This window comes from Sus scrofa, chromosome 15 (genome assembly GCF_054392235.1).
Source record: "Sus scrofa isolate SSC_HxYL_T2T_F1_AM1 chromosome 15, Sscrofa_HxYL_maternal_Yorkshire_Landrace_v2.0, whole genome shotgun sequence".
In the NCBI taxonomy this organism is placed as follows: Eukaryota; Metazoa; Chordata; class Mammalia; order Artiodactyla; family Suidae; genus Sus; species Sus scrofa.
The window spans coordinates 48541370-48561062 of NC_139397.1; the positions used below are offsets into that span (position 1 = coordinate 48541370).

Sequence of the window (19693 nt, forward strand, 5' to 3'; positions counted from 1 at the left end):
TTTTTTTGGCCATCTGTATGTCTTCTTTGGAGAACTGTCTGTTTAGATCTTCTGCCCATTTTTTGATGGGTTTGTTTGTTTTTTTTGGTATTGAGTGGCAGAAGGTGTCTATAAATTTTGGAGATGAATCCCTTGTCAGTGGATTCATTTGCAAAGATTTTCTCACATTCTGTGGGTTGTCTTTTCATTTTGTTTAGGATTCCCTTTGCTGTGCAGAAACTTTTAAATTTAATTAGGTCCCATTTGTTTATTTTTGTTTTTACTGTTACTACTCTAAGAGTGGATCTGAGAAGCTGTTGCTGTCGTTTGTGGCAGAGAGTGTTTGGCCTATGTTTTCCTCTAAGAGTTTTATGGCTATACTACCCAAGGCAATCTACAGATTGAATGCAATCCCTATCAAATTATCAAGGACATTTTTCACAGAACTCAAACAAAATATTTTAAAGTTTGTTTGGAAGCACAAAAGACCCAGAATAGCCAAAGATATCCTGAAAAAGAAAAATGGAGCTGGAAGAATCAGGCTCCTGGACTTCAGACTATACTACAAAGCAGCACTCATCAAAACCATATGGTACTGGCACAAAGACAGAGATATAGATCAGTGGAACAAGATAGAAAGCCCAGAATTAAACCCATGCACTTACAGCCAACTAATCTATGACAAAGGAAGCAAAACTATACAATGGAGAAAGGACAGCTTGTTCAATAAGTGGTGCTGGGAAAACTGGACAGCCACATGGAAAAGAATGCAATTAGAACACTCCCTAACACCATACACAAAAATCAACTCCAAATGGATTAAAGACATAGATATAAGACCAGACACTATAAAACTCTTAGTGGGTTACCCTACTTAAGTGTAAGTGCTGAGAAAATTTAAAGCCAACATATCTACTTAGTATTGATGAAATACGAAAGGCCTGAATTCCATAAAAAAAGAAAAGTTCATGCAAAGAATAATAGGGAAGAACAACCTAAAGGTACTTAATAAAGTTTAAAATCATCCAAAAAAAAAACAATTTTATTAGTTATGGAGAAAACTCTGTGAGGAGGAACAAAACTTTAAATAATGGCTTTTCTGATTAGTCAGAGTATAATAAGACCAGCTATCATGCCTGGGATTCACTTTATCAAGAAAAAAAATTATCAGGTCACTACAGTGACTCAGGTTTGACACCTGGCCCAGCACAGCAGGTGAAACGTGCTGGCTTTGCTCCAACTGTGGTGTAGGTTGCAGCTGTGGCTTGTTTTCCACCCCTGGCCCAGGAACTATCATAAGTCACAAGTGCAGCCAAAAGGGGGAAAAAAGTCAAATATTTCTCTTTGTTGAAGAGATATCAATGAGCTAAAAAAAAAAAGAAATCACTTTCTTCTAAATTCTGGCAAATACATTAGGTCAAAAGATATTTAGGAGGATAAAAAGAAAGAGAGATTGAAAGAGATAGAGACAGAGAAAAGAGAAAGAGGGAGAAAACAAAGAAAGCAGGAAGGAAGGAGAGAAAGGACTGTGACCTCTTAGTTCCTCAATTCTAACCTGTCCCCTCTACCCTGATGTGACAGTTGAGCCACTGGGCCACTTAGTAAGCTACCCATCAGTATCTGATTTATTCCCTCACCCACTGCTGAATTAAAACAGTTTCCTTTTGTAGCACGGCCCACAAATCTGGTAAGAGAATTTTATTACTAGTTAATAAACTGTACTAAGAGTTTTTTTGTGTGTGTGGCTGCATCAAGGCCACTGACTCCCTGTGGCCCGTAGAGGTTCATCAATACCCATCACATTTTTTCACAATGAGGAAGAACACAGAAGCTGACACAGAACAATCAAAATCAAATGTGGAATTACTGACATTTCTATTTATGTCTAAAAAGTACCAGATAGGATGTGAAACTTGAGCAAGATTAGAACCCTGAGAAAACTAATTCATTTTGGGGGTATAAAATCACATAGCAGAGAAATGGCTTACAATACGCTCATTTCAGATGTGCATATGCAGACTTCAATGTGTTCATCCAGAGATACGTTTTGAAATTCATAGAATAGCCCAGTCAAGAAAGCAATGGAGATAGCAAGCAGATCAAGGGGCAAAAAAAATTAACGATAGCCAGTATCTCCGAAGTGGAGGAAATAGTGAATGTGGCCTTTAACTGATTGGGAATTAAATTTGAAATGGAAATGGAATTATTACAATTATAATTTTACAAAAAAATAGCATTTTAAGCAGGATAAAGTATCCAGTCACATATCAAACTACTTAATACATATCAGGAAATAGAACTCAGCTCTAATCTGGCTTAAAATGGAATTTTTAGCTATCTAATTTCCAGCAAGTTGTGTCCAGTTTGACATCATGAAGCCAAATGAAAAGAAAGGATTAAAATAAGCATAACCTAGTTATTCTTTTATTATCTCACAGAATACTAAAAATGTGTTATTACAACAAGAAAATCAATCCCAATGCACATCTTGGGTGGAATTGATACAGACTGTTGTTACATGTTTCAAACTGTCAGTAAAAGGCACCTGCAGAAAGGATTTGATTTTGGATTTGGACAAAACTTTGAATAGTGAGCAAGCTGACCATGGCTTCAGAGTGAAACTCATGTCTCTCAGTTGGTAGAACTTGTGAATATCAAGTGCTCTATTTTGTATGCTCTTGTATAATGACATTTAGCGAAAGAGTTAATAGTTGTAGAGTTCAGTGAATATTCTAAAAAGTCTTTAAATCCTCTGTACAGTTGCTTCTAGATGGTCAAAAGGCCTGGCCAATCAGACAGCATGATATGTGATATCAGTGCAGTGGTTCTTTAAATAAAGGTAAAGTTAGAGGAAAACCAACTTGATTTCATTTCTGTTAACTATACCTTTAGGAATTTTCAAAAAATGGAGACAGAAACTGTGTGGTTGGGCTCATGCCAAAGCCACACAAAACAGCACCCCCAATTTGTGGAAAGGAAAGAGAACAACAGAGAAATCATCAGAGCATTTGTTTTAGCAACTAAAATCAGGAACAGTTAGTAATGCCTTCTGCACAGCAGGCATGTGCATTATTTCAGAACAGCTGTGTGCAGGTGATATTTGACGGTTTACATTTTAAAGATAAGGGAAAAAGGCTCAAAATGTTTTGCTAACTTGCATGCACTCATTCCACTAGTCACTAGAACTAGGATTCCTATGCAGCTAAACTCACAGCCCAGAGACCTGAGGAACCAGAGCACGCTCCCCACCCCTCAGCACAGGTCAGGGACCTTGGAGAGTTGACCTGGGTTCTCTGAAGGAAGCAGGATGCAGGAAAGATGCAGGAAGCAGGGATGCAGGAAAGAGCTGTCAGGGGAAGGAATAAGCTGCCGGGGACATAAGGGGCTTTCACAGGGTGCAGGAGCAACCAGTCATTCTGCCTACTTAATTAAGCTATCGACTGATCCATGCATGTGGGAGGGAAATGGAATTAATCAGAAGAATTATTTAACGGAGCTGCTGGCTGCTGGACTAATGGATGGCACATCTACCAGGTGGTGGTCCCAGGCACATGCTGCCCTGTGGCAAGATCAAAAAAACTGCAATAAAATCCTCCATGGGAGTTCCTGTCGTGGCTCAGTGGAAATGAATTCGACTAGGAACCATGAGGTTTCAGGTTTGATCTCAGGTTTGATCCCCGGTTTCGCTCAGTGGGTTAAGGATCCAGCGCGGCCATGAGCCACAAGGTCGCAGATGCAGCTTGGATCTGGTGTTGCTGTGGCTTGGGCATAGGCTGGCAGCTGCAGTTCCAATTTGACCCCTGGCCTGGGAACCTCCATATGCCTCGGGTGCAGCCCTAAAAAGCAAAAAAAAAAAAAAATCCTCCGTTAATGAAAACCACCACGCCTATTTTTCCTTAAGAAAAGGCGATGATGTCTCATACTCTGATGGTATGTTTTTCAGGGTTACTATGGAGCAGATGTCACCTGTGCGCTAACCACAAACACCATGGTCATTAGCTCCCTGAGCAACCCAGAACCCAAACAGATTATCCAGGAAACTGGCATGGGTGTTCAGGTACTTGGGAGAGCATCTGAAGAAATGAGGGAACTAACTTTAGAAATATTGATAAGGAACTTGTTTTGAAAAAAACTGGAAGCACACTAGCAATTATTTTTCTGAAATTCATTTTCAAGTTTTGATTTACAAAGCTGTTTCATATTAAGAAATATTCTCTCTCTACTCCAAATTTGTCAAAATATTATGATTTCTGCATTTTTTTTTTCTTCCTTTTCTAGGGCCGCTCCCATGGCACATGGAGGTTCCCAGGCTAGGGGTCTAACCGGAGCTATCACCTCTGGCCTACTCCAGAGCCACAGCAACGCTGGATCCAAGCCGAGTCTTTGACCTACACCACAGCTCACGGCAACACCGGATCCTTAACCCATTGAGCAAGGCCAGGGATCAAACCCGCAACCTCATGGTTCCTAGTCGGATTTGTTAACCGCTGAGCCATGGGAACTCCCTGATTTTTTGCATTTTTTAAACAAAACAATTTATACTATCTAAATATTTTTGGGGATCTTATAAAAAAATCTTTGCGTATTTCTCATCTCATTTCTATTAAAAGGACTCTTCCAGACACTGGAGAAATGTTTCCTTAAGTAGTTTGTGGCTCCATCATCCAAAATACTGGAGGTGCTAGGTCAGAATCCTTCTGCAGAATTCTATCCCCATCTGGCCAGTGGTGCAGGAGTTTCCAGGGGCCACTGAGGGAAGGTCAAGGTAACAACTCGACCTCTGCCACTGATCCCTGTGCACAGTCACCTCTGAGAATCATGGTCCAAGCAGTCATTTTCCTTGGTCTACAGTGTTCGGAGCTTGGGTATATATGATTCACAGTAAATCTGGCCTTCTCTCTGCATGTCAGGGAAGCAAGTTACCCATAATGTCCTTTTTTTTTTTTTTTTTTTTTTTTCCTTTTTAGGGCTGCACTGTGGCATGTGGAAGTTTCCAGGCTAGTGGTCAAATCTGAACTGAGCTGCCGGCCTACACCACATCCACAGCAAAGCCAGATCTGAGCTGCATCTGCACTCTACACCGCAGCTCATGGCAATGCTGGACCCTTAACCCACTGAGCAAGACCAGGGATCAAACCTGCGTCCTCATGGATGTTAGTCAGATTCATTTCCCCTGAGCCACTACAGGAACTCCCAAATCTTTTATTTTAAATTTCAGCCTTTCTTTAAGTAAATATTTTTTTAGGTTCATAGATCACGAGATCACATGATTTAACTGTTTGTGTCACACCCCCCCCCGGGTTAATGTCTTGTGTATTATTTATGAGTGAGTGAGAAACTTAAGGAAAAATGCCAAACAATAGCCTTTTCAAATCACAGAACAATACAGTTGGGAAAATAAATTAATAAAATGTGTACATCCATTCATGAATAAAATGTTTCCAATGAGGTTTGAAAGGAAAGTAGAAAATATTTGGAATAACGATTTACAACCTAGCTAAATTTCACTGTTTTACTTATTTTTTATTTTTTATTTTTATTTTTTGCTATTTTAGGGACACACCTGCAGCATATGGAGATTCCCAGGCTAAGGATCCAATCGGAGCTGTAGCCACCAGCCTACACCACAGCCACAGCAACGTGGAATCCCAGTTACATCTTTGACCTATACCACAGCTCACGGCAACGCTGGATCCTTAACCCAATGAGTGAGGCCAGGGATCAAATCCTGGTTCCTAGTTGGGTTTGTTAACCACTGAGCCATGAAGGGAACTCCATTGCTGTTTTATTTACATGTCAAGCCCTATGCTAAGTTTCTTTCCTGAGTTGTTTCAGTGAATCCTCACATAACCCTGTGTGGTTATTTCATTTTAGAGACAAGGAAGATGAGGTTCCTGAACCCCTGGAGTTCACTCAGTGCAGCAGCCCAGCTAGGGTTGAAGCTGCATGGCGCCCAGATTTCTCTGAATCTCTGCTTTTAATGACTAAGGTCATTTGCCTAATAAGCTTGTGACCCTCAAGATCCTATGAGCCTGTTGCAACTCCCGGGTCAGCTAAGATCCCAACCAATCCCTGACACCTGACTCCAAATACTGCACTAACCACAACCATTTCTTCAGATCTCCAGGGTAAGAAAATGGACCAGCTTTTGAGAAGAGCTGAGCTGATGCTGGCTGAAGTCAAAAGCCTCTGCCTGTCCAGCACAGACAGAATTGCTGCCTCACGTTCAGAGGGTTTATGATTAAAAAAACAAAAAAACAAAAAAAAAAAAAAACCACTCAAAAACCTGGAAGAAACAGAGTCTCTGAGATGCTTCTGGGAATGCCCCCCTCCATTCCACACATGTGATGGTGGCCCCTTCATGGGCTTAGGGCACATGAACTTCACAGGTGTTTTCCCCAGTGGGGGCCCTTCCACACCCCCCTTTTCCCTGTGGTAACGGCCGGTCCACTATGTGTCCACATTGGCACACGTGGCCTAGGCCCGCAGGCAGATGGGTTGCTCTGCTGAGCAGGTGGACACCCTTTTTCCATGCCACCCTCCTGCTGCGGCTCCAGCCTGGCACAGGCTCTTAAGGCAAGAGCTTTGAAAACTTAGTAAAACAGAACCCTCTTCAGGGGCAATGATTTCCACTTAACACTCATTCACCATTGAACTAACATTCATTTGGTACGTAGGTATTCAGTCATGATAGGACATGCTGGGACATTCAGTGAGTCTCTAATTTGGTTCCCCATTACAGTGGGTACTGTTAAGAAAAATCACAGGTGGGCGAAATCCAAATTAGTGGACTGAAATATCAGGAAATCATGATGCAGACAAGGAAAGGAGTGGTAGAGAAACAAAATCTCACAAAGACCGTGCATTTCTGCAGAAGGCCAGTGTGGGATTTTAGTGTACATAACAATTAAAGTTCTGAATTATTTAAGGTAGGTAACCTGAGAGTTCACAACTAAGTATTATAAAAAGCCATTTTCACAAACCTAAATCAATGCAATGTATAATGACAAAAATTCCTAAAACAATACCAAAATGACTCATAACCTGAAAAAGCATTACCAATTGTCCAAAAGAAACAACCACCATTATTGAATTCCCGTGATGGACTATAAAAGGTGGTATTATAAATAAAGAGATTGATAATTGAATTAGAGATGCTGCATTTTGCACTTCATGTGCCTACTATATCATCATATAAATTAAAGCTAATTTAATTTGCCTTGAAAAGAGCTGCATGGCTGAATTGATTTTTCAAATAACTTTCTCTTCTCAAAGTTATTCTGCCAAAGCTTTATTTAAATCTGTAAGCCACTTTCAATTAAAGACACAGTTATGTCAACAGAGTAATGCCCATTTTTTACTCAGCCTAATTCTTTCCAAGATAGACATGCAGATGTTGAGTTGTGAGGAATTAAACCATGTCTTCACTCACCGTAGCCAATGGGCAAGGTGATCTTCCAGGTGCAGTCCAGGTTGTTGGGGTAGGCGCCCGGGAATCCAGGGCTCAGGATCACGCCTGCCATGCTGCTCAAGGTCCCTCCGCAGGTCGCTGTTGGAGGAACAAAGGAACAAGGGTGGTTAGTGGGTCGCGGCTTTCTAGTGAGGACAATTCATTCCATCACTCCAATGACCTTGCCACCTAGAAGCAAGTCCTCAGAAGTGACTTTGCTCCTGATTTCAGCACAAGCACAATGTGATGCCCTTTAGTTATCAAGGGTCTAGTTCTTGCTCTAGAGTGTCCACTGCTTAAGAACAAAGATGGGTTATCACAATTTATCTACTTCCTGTCCACAGAGGCCCTTAGGAAATGCTTAGTCAATTGGACACATTTCAGTCGAGTGTCCCACTGACTTCTGGGCTCTGAGTGGTCATATCAGTTACTGCATATTGTCAGCCATACCCTACCTTCTGGGCCAAGACAATGTCACATCAACGAATCCTCAGAACAACCCTAAAAGTTTGGTATTATTATCACCCTATTTTACAATTAAGGACAGCAAGCCTAAGGGGATTAAGAAACACACCTGGGAAAGAGCACAACCAGAATGTTGTTTCAGCTCAGTCTGGGTCCAGAACCCAAGTTTTAACCAGGGTATGTGACCTTCAGAATTCTTTCCAGGTTTGGAAGGCAGCTAACTGAAACTTCCTTCTCCCCAGGAAATCTTACATGGTGAAGGTGGGTGTGAGTATGCTTCCCACATCTGGACTTAGCTTGTTTACTCACATCCTTTGCTACTCTAGCTGAGGTTGGACGATAGAGAAACATGATTGACTTCATAGCACACAGACAAATAATATAGGTTGAAGCAGATGATATTCTAATATTTGACCATTTGTGACCCATAAAAATGGCAATTTCTTGAACTTTAAACCAATAATGCAAATGATGTCACTTCTTTCCAGGAAGTCACATTAAAAGGCCTTTTTCCTATTCTAATAATAATCTTATTAGGCTAAATAATTTTGAAAGATTCAGAGATGCCTCAAGACCTGAGACCCTGAAGATCTTATTTTTTGACATTCAGGTAGAAACATTTTATCCATTGAAAGTAAATTTTTTTGTTGTCTTTTTACAGTCGCACCTGCAGCATATGAAGGTTTCCAGGCTAGGGGTCAAATTGGAGCCGTAGCCACTGGCCTACGCCACAGCCACAGCAACACCAGATCCAAGTTGCATCTGCAACCTACACCACAGCTCATGGCAATGCCAGATACTTGACCCACTGAGTGAAGCCAGGGATCGAATCTGCATCCTCATAGATACTAGTCAGATTCATTTCTGCTGAGCCATGATGGGAAACTCCTACGGTAAATTTGACATAAGGAAAAATTTCTAAGTGTCTTATAAAGTAAACTCTAGTGAATGCAGTAATTGTTCAAGCTAGGGAATTGCAGTCTGGGTTTCAACATGTGTAAGTTAAAAATGTAAATTTAAAGAATTTTAAATGTATTTTTGTGGGATGAGTGAAAAACTCTTGCAATCTTGAACATTAACTCTGTTGCTATAAGAGAATAACCCCTTAGGTTATTTCTTTGTGGGAGACAACAACTATTTGGAAATACAGGTTCTGGTCTGCATTTCACCCACTAATCTATGGATTTTGTTGAGGATACTGGTGGGTCTGAGCAGTGAGCCTGCACGTATTTGGCAATGACATCCCTTCCTTGGGGCTCTTACAACCTACAGTGGGAGTAAACATGCAGGCCCAAGGACATGCAAGTCAATGACAGAAACACCAAAGCCAATGTGAAATAAAGGTGAGGTCTTTAGAAAGGCCATTTTGATTTTGAAAATAATTGTTACCAAAAAGAGAAAAATAAATAGGAATTACAAAATGTAAGCCTCCCTGCACAACATCTTCACTGAGGACTGAGACAGTCTTGCAGGACTAGCTGAGCCAGTGCCTGGATGAGAGAAGTCCCCTCAACATCCATGTCTGTAATCAGGATGACATCATTGTCACGGAGAGGGATAAGGGGGCCTCTTCCGCCAAACAGGATGACAGCCAAACTCCTGGAATACTTAATTACCACTTCATGTCATTGTTCTATTGCTTATCTCAAAAAAAAATGAGAACCCATTGGACAGGCATACAAACAGAGCCTCCAAAAGATGTCTATCAATTTTTTTCCTTTGTGATATTTTAACAACTCTATCTATGGGCTTTTCTTATTTAATCTTTGCCCAATGATACCATCAAGGTTTTTCCATATCACCCTCCAGTTTCAGCCTTCTTCCTGGGGCTCACCAGTCCACCACCACTTGCTGATCTGACTTCCTGCCTCCTGCTGAGGGAACTCTCTCCATACCAGACCTTTTTTAAAACAGATAAATAAAATAGCATATTCAAAGAGTTATTGGTAAATACGGTATCGCTAAAGGACAAGGTCTTTATTTTTATAAAACAGCTAGGGATCGTGGTGTTTTACTGGGTTTATATATATCTTATTTTATGAGATTCCTGATTTGGGGGGTAGGAACATGTGGAATTTTTACCCTGGGTCACAGGCCGTGCCCTGCTGGAGGGACCCCGGGAATGCCAGCCTGGTGCAGGGTCAGGGCCAGAGGCAGGCTGAAGTCCAGTCCTAAGGGACCCCTCCATAGGGTGGCCACTTTGACAGCAAATGCTTTTTTTATATAAAATGCAAAATCCCTCCAACTTCACATCATGTGCTGGTGCCTCTGAATTTTGTTTGTGGAAATGTGATTTTCCTGAGGCTAAAGGTTTACACAGAGCCCTTCTCAGACGTTCAGACCAGCTGCATTCGTTCCTTCCCTTGAACCAATCTACTAGCTTCTGGTACATGTGCGATGTGCCTTTAGTGCCCCGAGCTAACGGCACTGCAACTAATCCCTGTCGGCTGGTCCAGGGATGCTGGGAAAGCTGAGCCACAGCAGGGGAGAAGCTGCACACCCAGTCTTTGTTACACCTCTGTGACATTATGATGTTAGTACCCTGTGCTTTGCTTTGAAAGGAATTTAAAAGTGCATTGTTTGAAGCCCCAAAGTAGCTGAAGGAGATCACTGTTCTGTTATTGGTAACACGACAGGGACAGAAGGACAGATGGGGCGTCCGTACCGATGCAGAGGGGAGATGGGTAGTTCCAGCGACGCACAGTCCCTGGCATGCAGGAGATGTGGGAGCGGCCCTGCACAAGAGAAAACAAGTAACACTCACATAACTGAGCACAGAGCACTTAAGGCTTACGTGTTTGTGAGGGTAGCTGTATGGCCTTCAGTTTTCCCTTTCATTCACAAATGTAAAAAAAAAAAAAAAAAAAAATCAGAAACTGTGAAATCTAGTTTGCTAATGTTTACTAATGAATCTCATATTCGAAATCAAAATAGGAAAAAGAATCCATAATCTCTGTACTTCTTGTCGCTAAAAACAAAATATTGCAATGTCCCTTTCAACAGTATTTCTGCCAGGATGCTTTCCTAATGCTTAAAACATTGAACTGAATTGTTCAAAGTAAGTGTTTTTTTCCCTTTTTTCTTTTCTTTCTTTTTTTTTTTTTTTTAATCAGCAAAAGTTAGAGCTTTTGGTCTGAGGCTGAAAGTGATTAGGAAATACGAGGTATCGACCTGAAGGGTGAAATGTCAGCGGTAAGTAATGTGGTCACGCAAAGGTAACTTTCACGGTTGCCTACGGTTGACATGAAAGTCACACACTATTACGGTTCAGCAAAGCACTGGGTCAGTTCCTCCTTTATTGGAGAAAAAGGGAGACTCAATTTTCATTTTATTACCCGACAGCCTCACAGGCTGTCAAATCAACATGCCTGTGATGAAATTAATCCTCATCATTCAGCATCTCTTTATCCTTTAAATATATGAAGTTTTCAACTCTCAACTTTCAAAAATATTTGTCCTATCTATCCTTCTTTTAACAAACAGCAGCGGGTTAAATTTTCAGTGATTTGTGCTAAAATCTCTTTTATGATGAGAGGGAGGGTATAAAAGGGCACCTCTGTGTACAGACTCTTCATTTTTACTTTTTTCCTCATGATAAGCTGGTGGTCTAATGTGCCGTGCATACTTATCTTGTGAATTTCCATCTGCCAAATAAAATTGGCATAGAGGCAGTTGAAAAACAAATCTTTAATTCATGTAAAATAATCCCAGCCACATTCAGAATACATCAAACATGCATTTGCTCTAAGGCAGTTATCAATGACAAACTGATTCCCCAAGCTAGGGAGATTTCATACTCAATTCACCTGCCACAAAACTCATTTTCTGTCTTCCTAATAGTTTTAAAAGTTGTTACAGTAAAGCAAGACTCTTTATACTTAAGACTCTCAGGACAAAGCTTTTCCTGCCAAATTTCATGCTCTGTGTATCTGCATTCTCTGATCTATTACACTATCTTTAATAAATCTCTTTCTGAATTACGGACAAACATAAAGTACAAAAGCCTTTAAAGATATTTCTTGAAGTCTGCCAGTAAATCAGTTATTACCAATCTAGGCCACATTCTGCTATTGATTTTAGCAAAAATATTTCATATTAGTGATTGCAGCTGTGATGTTATAATGGATTCAAAACAAGATAGGAATCTGTGTATTCATTTACTAGCTTAAAATGGGCATTTTCTTTTCTTTTCTCTTTTTTTTTTTTTCTTTTTGCCTTTTCAGGGGCTGCACCCTCGGCATATGGAGTTGGAGCTGTAGCCACCGGCCACAGCCATAGCCACAGCAACGCAGGATCCAGGCCGCGTCTGTGACCTACACCACAGCTCACTGCAATGCCGGATCCTTAACCCACCGAGCCAGGCCAAGGATGGAACCTGCAACCTCATGGTTCCTAGTCGGGTTCATTAACCACTGAGCCAAGAGGGGAACTCTGGGCATTTTCTTTTTTTATCTTTTAAAAGAAGAGTTAAAAACAAGTCTAGAGAAAAGGAAACTTTAATCATGCAGATGTCAGGAACTGACTTTTGATGTGCCCTGTCCCAGCCACTTTAGGCCATGTACGCAGCTCTCACTAGGCAGATGCATTTATAGACATTGGTGTGTAAACCGTACAAGGAACAATGCCTTTCATGAATAATATGTAATTGACACAAGCTGTCATTCCAAATTTATTAATGTGTTAGCAAAATTCTCAGTTGTTCACATTTTTTTTTAAGAGTCCAGAATCCTTTTTAACTCCTCTGAATGAGAAAGAGTTGCGATTTGTAAACGCAAAGCTTGACACTATTACAAAGAAAAGAAATGTCTTAGTTTGCATTTGAAAACCAGAGCTAAGTGGCCCGGTTGGACTCTACAGATGCCAGTGTGCAGGCTTTTATCTCCAAGCAGCAGACTAAACAATTCACTCTAAAAAAATCTTCACCAAACAGCCCTTCCTTATTTCTTCCCCTAGTGCTCTGGGAGTCTCACAGCAGGCCGCCAACAGTAACTGCAAAGTGACATCATAAGTGAGGAGAAAGAAGATGACCGTGTCAAGTGTGGGATTTGGGAGAGAAGAGAGATAAAAGTGTGGGAATTTGTGAAAGAACAGAGATAACACGACATTTACACCCATGGTTTAAGTTAATTTATAAAGAAGTAAAAAACCCCAAAAGGCATAAAATCAGCACGTCAGTAAAGAGTGAGGTGTCCCTCTAAATGAAACCCTGGGGATGTGTTGCATAATTCTTTCTACTGTAACATGTCAAACTGGGGATCTCTGTCTCAAAGAATCAGTTAAATGGCCTCAATAGGCTTGGTTAAAAGCTTGCTTCCCTGGCAGACCTTTCGCAAAGCTTCTTCAGTAACTCCTATTCTACTTTCCAAATGTCTGCACACCTTTTTGCAGAGTCAAAGCAATTATTCTATTTTAACACCCAACAAGATCTATTAATGCAGGTTGTGGGTTGTTTTGATGAAGGTACTTTTATATAATTATATTTAATTATAATATAATTATAATTAAATAATTTAATAATTTATAATATAGCAGTAATATTATTTATTATTATATTTATTATAACATTTTAATAATAAATGATTAAAATATATAATATTTTATAATTCTATAATAATAATAATAGCAACATTAGTTTTCATTCGCTGAAGTGAATCAGGTGTTGTACCGGTACATTCTCACACTTAAAACCCAGGCTGATTTCTGCATGTGGTCCTGCTAGAGCAGCCAGCTCTCTTGCTCCCACTTCCTTCATGCACTGGCTCCCCTCCCCTTCCCCATTAGAGAAAGATGTGCTTCTAGAGCTCACACTATGTGGTTGTGGGTTTTGTACATGAAGCACTTGGCAGGCACACCATCAGCTTCCCGTATGTGCTGTGCTGTGCTGCTCTGATTTATCTCAATTCTGCAAGACATGTACTTCAGCACACATGCAGAAATGGAAGTACATGCAATGGTGTCATTTCTCTGCAGTATCATTGAAAGTTTTTTCTGATGATTACTCACGATTTATTTAACTTAGTTGCAGAGTACAACTAAAAAATGTTCTTGCCATACTATCAGCTTCAGCCATGTAACAGCAGAAAGTATTCTTCTCTATTATCTGAATTAACTGAATGTAGAAACATAACTAAGCTTAAATATTTGTACTGAACCTTGGAATATACATGTTAGATTTCAATATTCATTGCTGGTAGGGAGAATTATACATGAATTCTGCTAAATGACAGAGATAAACTATTCTGGGAGAAAGCTTATTTGTGGTAAACCAGAAAATAATGAACAGAAAAATGACTAGTGTTGCTACACATTGATTTATATAATGTATATTAAAACTTTTATATTAAAAACTTTTAATATAGAAATATATTAAAAGATTATAAAATCTTCTATTAATATTTCTTGAAAATTATTTGAACCTATTACTTGAGCGCCATACTACCTGGCACACAGCAAACACTTGATTTACTAAACTATATCATGAGGACAGTTTGCAACGTGGATAAGCATGGGACTCAGAGTCCATCCAATAATCCCACTGCCAAGATAGGACTGTGAGAGAGACTGTGTTAATGCTCTTTGTCCTTTAGAATTATATCTGCATAGTTATTGGGAGAATATACATTCTCAAATGAATTTATTAGGAAAATAATATGCTCCAACTTGAAAAGTTGATCTATCATTTAGAAGCTATTCCCCCTCATAATTAAATGTACCAGTGTGCCTGGTTTAAGAAGACCACTTTGATTCACAGACTGAGAGAAACCAAATTAGTTCTCTTGGTGCAAATCTAGGGCTTTGGTTAAGTGAGCTCTGGTGAGCCCGTCTATTACCAGGAACTCAGATGACAACATAAAATACCTGCAGTGTGTACCCAGGCTCGCACTGAAAGGAAAGCACGTCGTTCACCATGTACCGGTCTCCTGTTTTGATGCCGTTGCTGGGAAGGGCTGGTTCTGGGCAAGCGGCGAGACCCACAGCTGTATGAAGGCAAAGACAAGCACCAACTATGTAATATACACATTATTCATATGATTTGAATAGCAAAATGGTGTTTTTCTTTCTTTTTTTCTTGAAATAGTGTATTTCTGTTGCTCTTCTCCTGTAGAAATGAACAGACTCTACCTCTCTTGTTTGTCTACCTAGAAGACTTTAAATCAGTTATGAGCTAAATCTCAAATATTAATTTATTTCATTTTCATTGTGTGATGAATCTAGCACTTCTTCAAATAATAAAATTTGTTACCTCCACATTTAGTGTAAAACACTCTGATTTCAATGTATACATATTTTAAAAGGTCTTTAAACAATTATTTCTTATTATATGCAAATCTCATGATACAGCTCTCTTGTTTTTTGTTTTCCAAGAGTACTTAGCAATCTTTTTGAAAAATTTTAAGTGCAAATCTGGGAATTCTGTCCTTATGGAAAAACATGAGAAACAATATTTTACATTCAGTCTCTCATTTAAAGACAACAAAAGGAGTTCCCATTGTGGCTCAGCAGGTTAAAGACCTTATGCTGTCTCTGTGAGGATTCAGGTTTGATCCCTGTCCTCACTCAATGGGTTAGTGATCCACAGTTGCTGTAAGCCATGGCATAGATCATAGATGTGGCTTCAATTCGGTGTTGCCATGGCTGTGGCACAGGCTGCAGCTGTAGCTTTGATTCAACCTCTGGCACAGGAATGTTGCAGATGTGGTCATTAATAATAATAATAAAAATAAAATAATGACAACAAAAAAAATTCTCATCAGTAGTCTGTTCTTAGGTGAACAGGACCAATATTTACAGACCTTAAAGCTGTAAACAGGTACTTTCCTAGATGGAATTGTCTTTCCTTAGCTAAGATCCTAAGTTAAAATCCTAAAAAATTTTTGTTTAAATGCACCGTATAACATTTAAATTCAGCTTAGAATATCAGATAAATTAACTCTAAGTATCATTAACACTGATTGTTATTTTTTTAAACCTTTATCACATGAGGAGCCAAAATATGTAGTTGTGGTATTTTATAGAATCAAAAATTTATTTGAAATGATGCTAAAGTTTTGGCAATTGCTGATAACCCTCCATGATTCCAGCACATATCACTTCCCAAGTTACCAAGTACTAGTGGGTCATCCAGGGTGAGAAATGGGGGAGAAGGACTTCTTCAGAGTAGACCAGCTTAAAATTCTTCACGTCCCTTGGAACCTAGACTTTGGTTCTTGTTCACGTCACTGACATGAATGAATTAGATTCACTGACTGATGGGACTCTGAGTAATGGTGCTGGGATGGGGAAGGTGGGTAAGACCGTTCTAGGAATCACAGATCAGGTCTATGCAGCTACACAATCACGGCTCCCAGTGCACAATGAGGGTACATGCTGCCTGCCCTGACCTCAGGACTGGGCACACACCTGTGGTCACTTGCTGCAGCTGGCACATGCCCTCTGCCTGTGTGCAAGTGCCACTGTCCCATCAGACATGACTCAATAAAACACAAGGCCAGATGGTGTAATGCCTATATTGAAGAATCAATAAGATGTAACAAATTGTGAGGACATATTTATACAGTTACACTGTTTTTTAGCCAACTTATGCATTTTATTTTTTACTTATTTTCAGAGGGTATATTATTTTTGTTATTCTTACCAGTTAAGTTATTCTTTTTATTATGCTATATAAAATATTTAATGGTATATAAGGCTTTCTTCTTTATAAATTTTAGTTGCATAATATAACAATTTTACTATAATGCTAATTGTTAAAGAAAAATTGAAATGTAATAGATAATACTAAATAGTAAGGATAAGAGCCATACAAAATGGGATAAAGTATAGAATAAATTTCCTATTTGTCTCAGCGTATTTTCCCTCCACTTCTCTAGAGGGAGTCACTTAATCTGTTTCTTAAGATCCATGATATAATAATCTGTGTGAATGTAATTCTGTTTAAATGTATGTATTTTATTCTGTAAAAAAAATAAAAATAAAAAATCTCAGCATTAAAAAAAAGAACATTACAATGAATTCTAATTAAAGCAGTATTAAGGAATAAAATATGTTTAAATTTGCAAAACAAACAAACAAACAAAAAAAACCACAAGGCCAGAGATTAGACTGGTAAGAGTTTCCAGATGGGCAGCTGCAAGCATGAGATGCTTTTGAAGGCAGGAGCTGGTGTCATTACAGAGCCCACTCACCAAGCAGCCTGGGGGTCTCTGCAGTCTGAAGAAACTAGGCAGGGGTGAAGACAATACAGTTTGCTAGTCACACTGCTGGTGGCATCATGTCTCTAAGCCTCACAAGAACCTCACAACAAGGATCCTGAATCTGACGTTAAGGATGAGGCAGAGCAAAGTGGGATGGGCAGGCTGAGTGGCCCAGGTTTAGGTATGCAGACCCACCTGCCCACCTGGATGAGGGAGCAGTGGTTTCCTCCACTGCCTTGCAGTCTGAAGCATGCTGGGTGTGGGGGCTGGTAAGAGATTTAGGCTTGGAGCCTCACGCCTGAACCATCAGATAAGAATCTGCCTATTAACATCACCTGGGGTGACTCTCAGGTGTTAGAATTTAAGAATCACGAGTTTGCCTCACTTTAAGCCCAAATCTGAGATGATGAAACCGAGATTTGTGCCTTTGCTTCACATCCTCATGTGGTTGTTATTTGAGAGCATCAGGCCATAGAAATGATCACGTACCTGGGCACATAACCAAGGTGTTGTTTTTTTTGTTTGTTTTTGTTTTTTTGCTTTTTAGGGCCACACTCAAGGTCTATGGAGCTTTCCAAGCTAGGGGTCGAATTGAAGCTGTAGCTGCTGCCCTACACCACAGCCACAGCCAAGCAGGATCTGAGCCGTGTCTGTTACCTACACCAGAGCTCATGGCAGCACCATATCCTTAACACACTGAGCAAGGCTAGGGATCAAACCTATGTCCTCATGGATGCTAGTCAGATTCGTTAACCACTGAGCCACGGCAGGACTTCCTAACTAAGGTACTTTTAAGCCATGGAACACATGGGTTCTACCTGGGATGGGTGGATGAGAAGTGTGTCATAAAATTTTTCTAAGTTGAAATAGATTTTTCCTGAAATGGCTGTATTTCAAAAACTATAAAATACCATATGCATTAAGTGGCAATATTTTTTATTCCTAGCACAGAATTTTAAGCCATTCAGGGTTTTTCATAGATGATAAAATTGCTAAATATGGAAAAATACCATCACTTACACCTTTAACTTTATTATTATGTCTAATTTATCATTCTCTTTTATAACCTTAGAACATAAACTGTTGACAAGTTGTGGAAAAACTGGATTCTAGTGTATTGTCAATGGTAACATAAAAAGGTGTAGTCATTATGGAGAACAATATGGAGCTTTCTGACTGAAATATAATCACCACATGATCCAGCAATCCCACTTCTGGTATATATTCAAAAGAAGCAAAGTCAAGGGTACAGAGACAGTAAGATCTGCAGAAAATTGCATTTGGTTCATGAGGATGACAAGATTTCTGAGAGCAAATATTTTAAAATGAAAAAATAAACAAGTGATGTAATGAGGAATGTTAAAAATGCTTTCTTGCTGATTCCATAGCTGAAAATGAAGTATTGAAAGATTCCATGGTGAACTGCGATCAAAACTCTCCAGGAAAGTTTTACTTCATTTTCACTTATTGCACAGGACATAAAGGATAGACAACCCTTACAAAGGAAATCCAATAGTTCGGGGAATGGAAAATAGCCCTGTCTCATTTCCCCTTCCAAAAGCCGCTTTGCTTTTTGACACTTGAAACTTTTCTCACCATCCACTTCAATCCACTTATATGACTGAAGTCCACTCCCCTGTGTCTCACGCCTTGATCAAAAGTCTGATAGGACTGAGGCTCTCATAAATGAATTAGCCAGTGGCTGGCTAAGTCACAGAGCCACGAGTCATTACTTATTCCATTTCTTGCATCTTTATTCCCTAGTTGCTTACCATGAAAAATTTTCAAGACTGGCTACAGAATAGAGAATTCTTTCAAGTTTTAACATCCAAAGGATGAATTTGATAGAATAATATCATGAATTTTAAGCTAGTGAGAAGATCCTAAAAGCAAAGGAATGAATGAAAAATAGAACAATCATAATTTTCAAGTAACCACCATTTATCAATAAAGTAATATAGTTTCACGTGCATGGCTCTTTTGAAATATGTTCTCTGTAAGAACAAATACACTACACTTACCAATATTTAGGTATAGAGGATCCAAATGAGTACAGATAATACCAGCTTAACTTCTGATTAATACTCTGCATATAATTTTTCTATATTTTAACTCAAACCCACAGTTACTCAACAATTTCACTTGTCCATAATATGTATAGACTCAGCTCACCCAAACAATATAGTATTCAATGAAAATGATCTACAAAATGATCTACAAAATCATAATGAGAGTTGTATTATGCAGTAAATTTAGTTCCTCGCCATTCTCAGTAATATGTAGATTTCATACAGCACTCTGGCGCAGCAAATACTTCAATCAGGTTTTTCCATAAATCTGTTTGTAATCCCACATTGTAATCATCGATGATAAAGAGAAAAATACTGCTATAAATGGGAGGTAATTTGCAATAGATTCAGATAAGAAAAACACCACCAACAACAACAACTAACCCACAATTGAGAAAAAAAAGCAATTAAAAAGACCTACATGACTTTCATTAGCAAAGCTTATTCACCACACAGTTTTACTCATAAAATCGCAAGGTTAAGTAAAAGTTAAAAAATGCTTTATAAAAATAAATAAAAATTCCTCTTGTTTCTCT

At 39.3% G+C, this 19693-nt stretch overlaps 1 protein-coding gene across 2 annotated transcripts in view; it reads right to left on the minus strand.

The window, feature by feature from the left end:
• CSMD1 (CUB and Sushi multiple domains 1) overlaps positions 1-19693 on the minus strand; it is a 1878204-nt gene that overhangs the window by 163619 nt on the left and 1694892 nt on the right. For both annotated transcript variants that reach the window (XM_084999785.1, XM_021075826.2), the window contains exons 38-40: positions 14753-14871; positions 10560-10629; positions 7412-7528 (exon numbers count right to left, since the gene is read on the minus strand). In XM_084999785.1, the coding sequence (XP_084855911.1) occupies positions 7412-7528; positions 10560-10629; positions 14753-14871 (306 nt within the window). The remainder of the gene's footprint in view (positions 1-7411; positions 7529-10559; positions 10630-14752; positions 14872-19693) is intronic.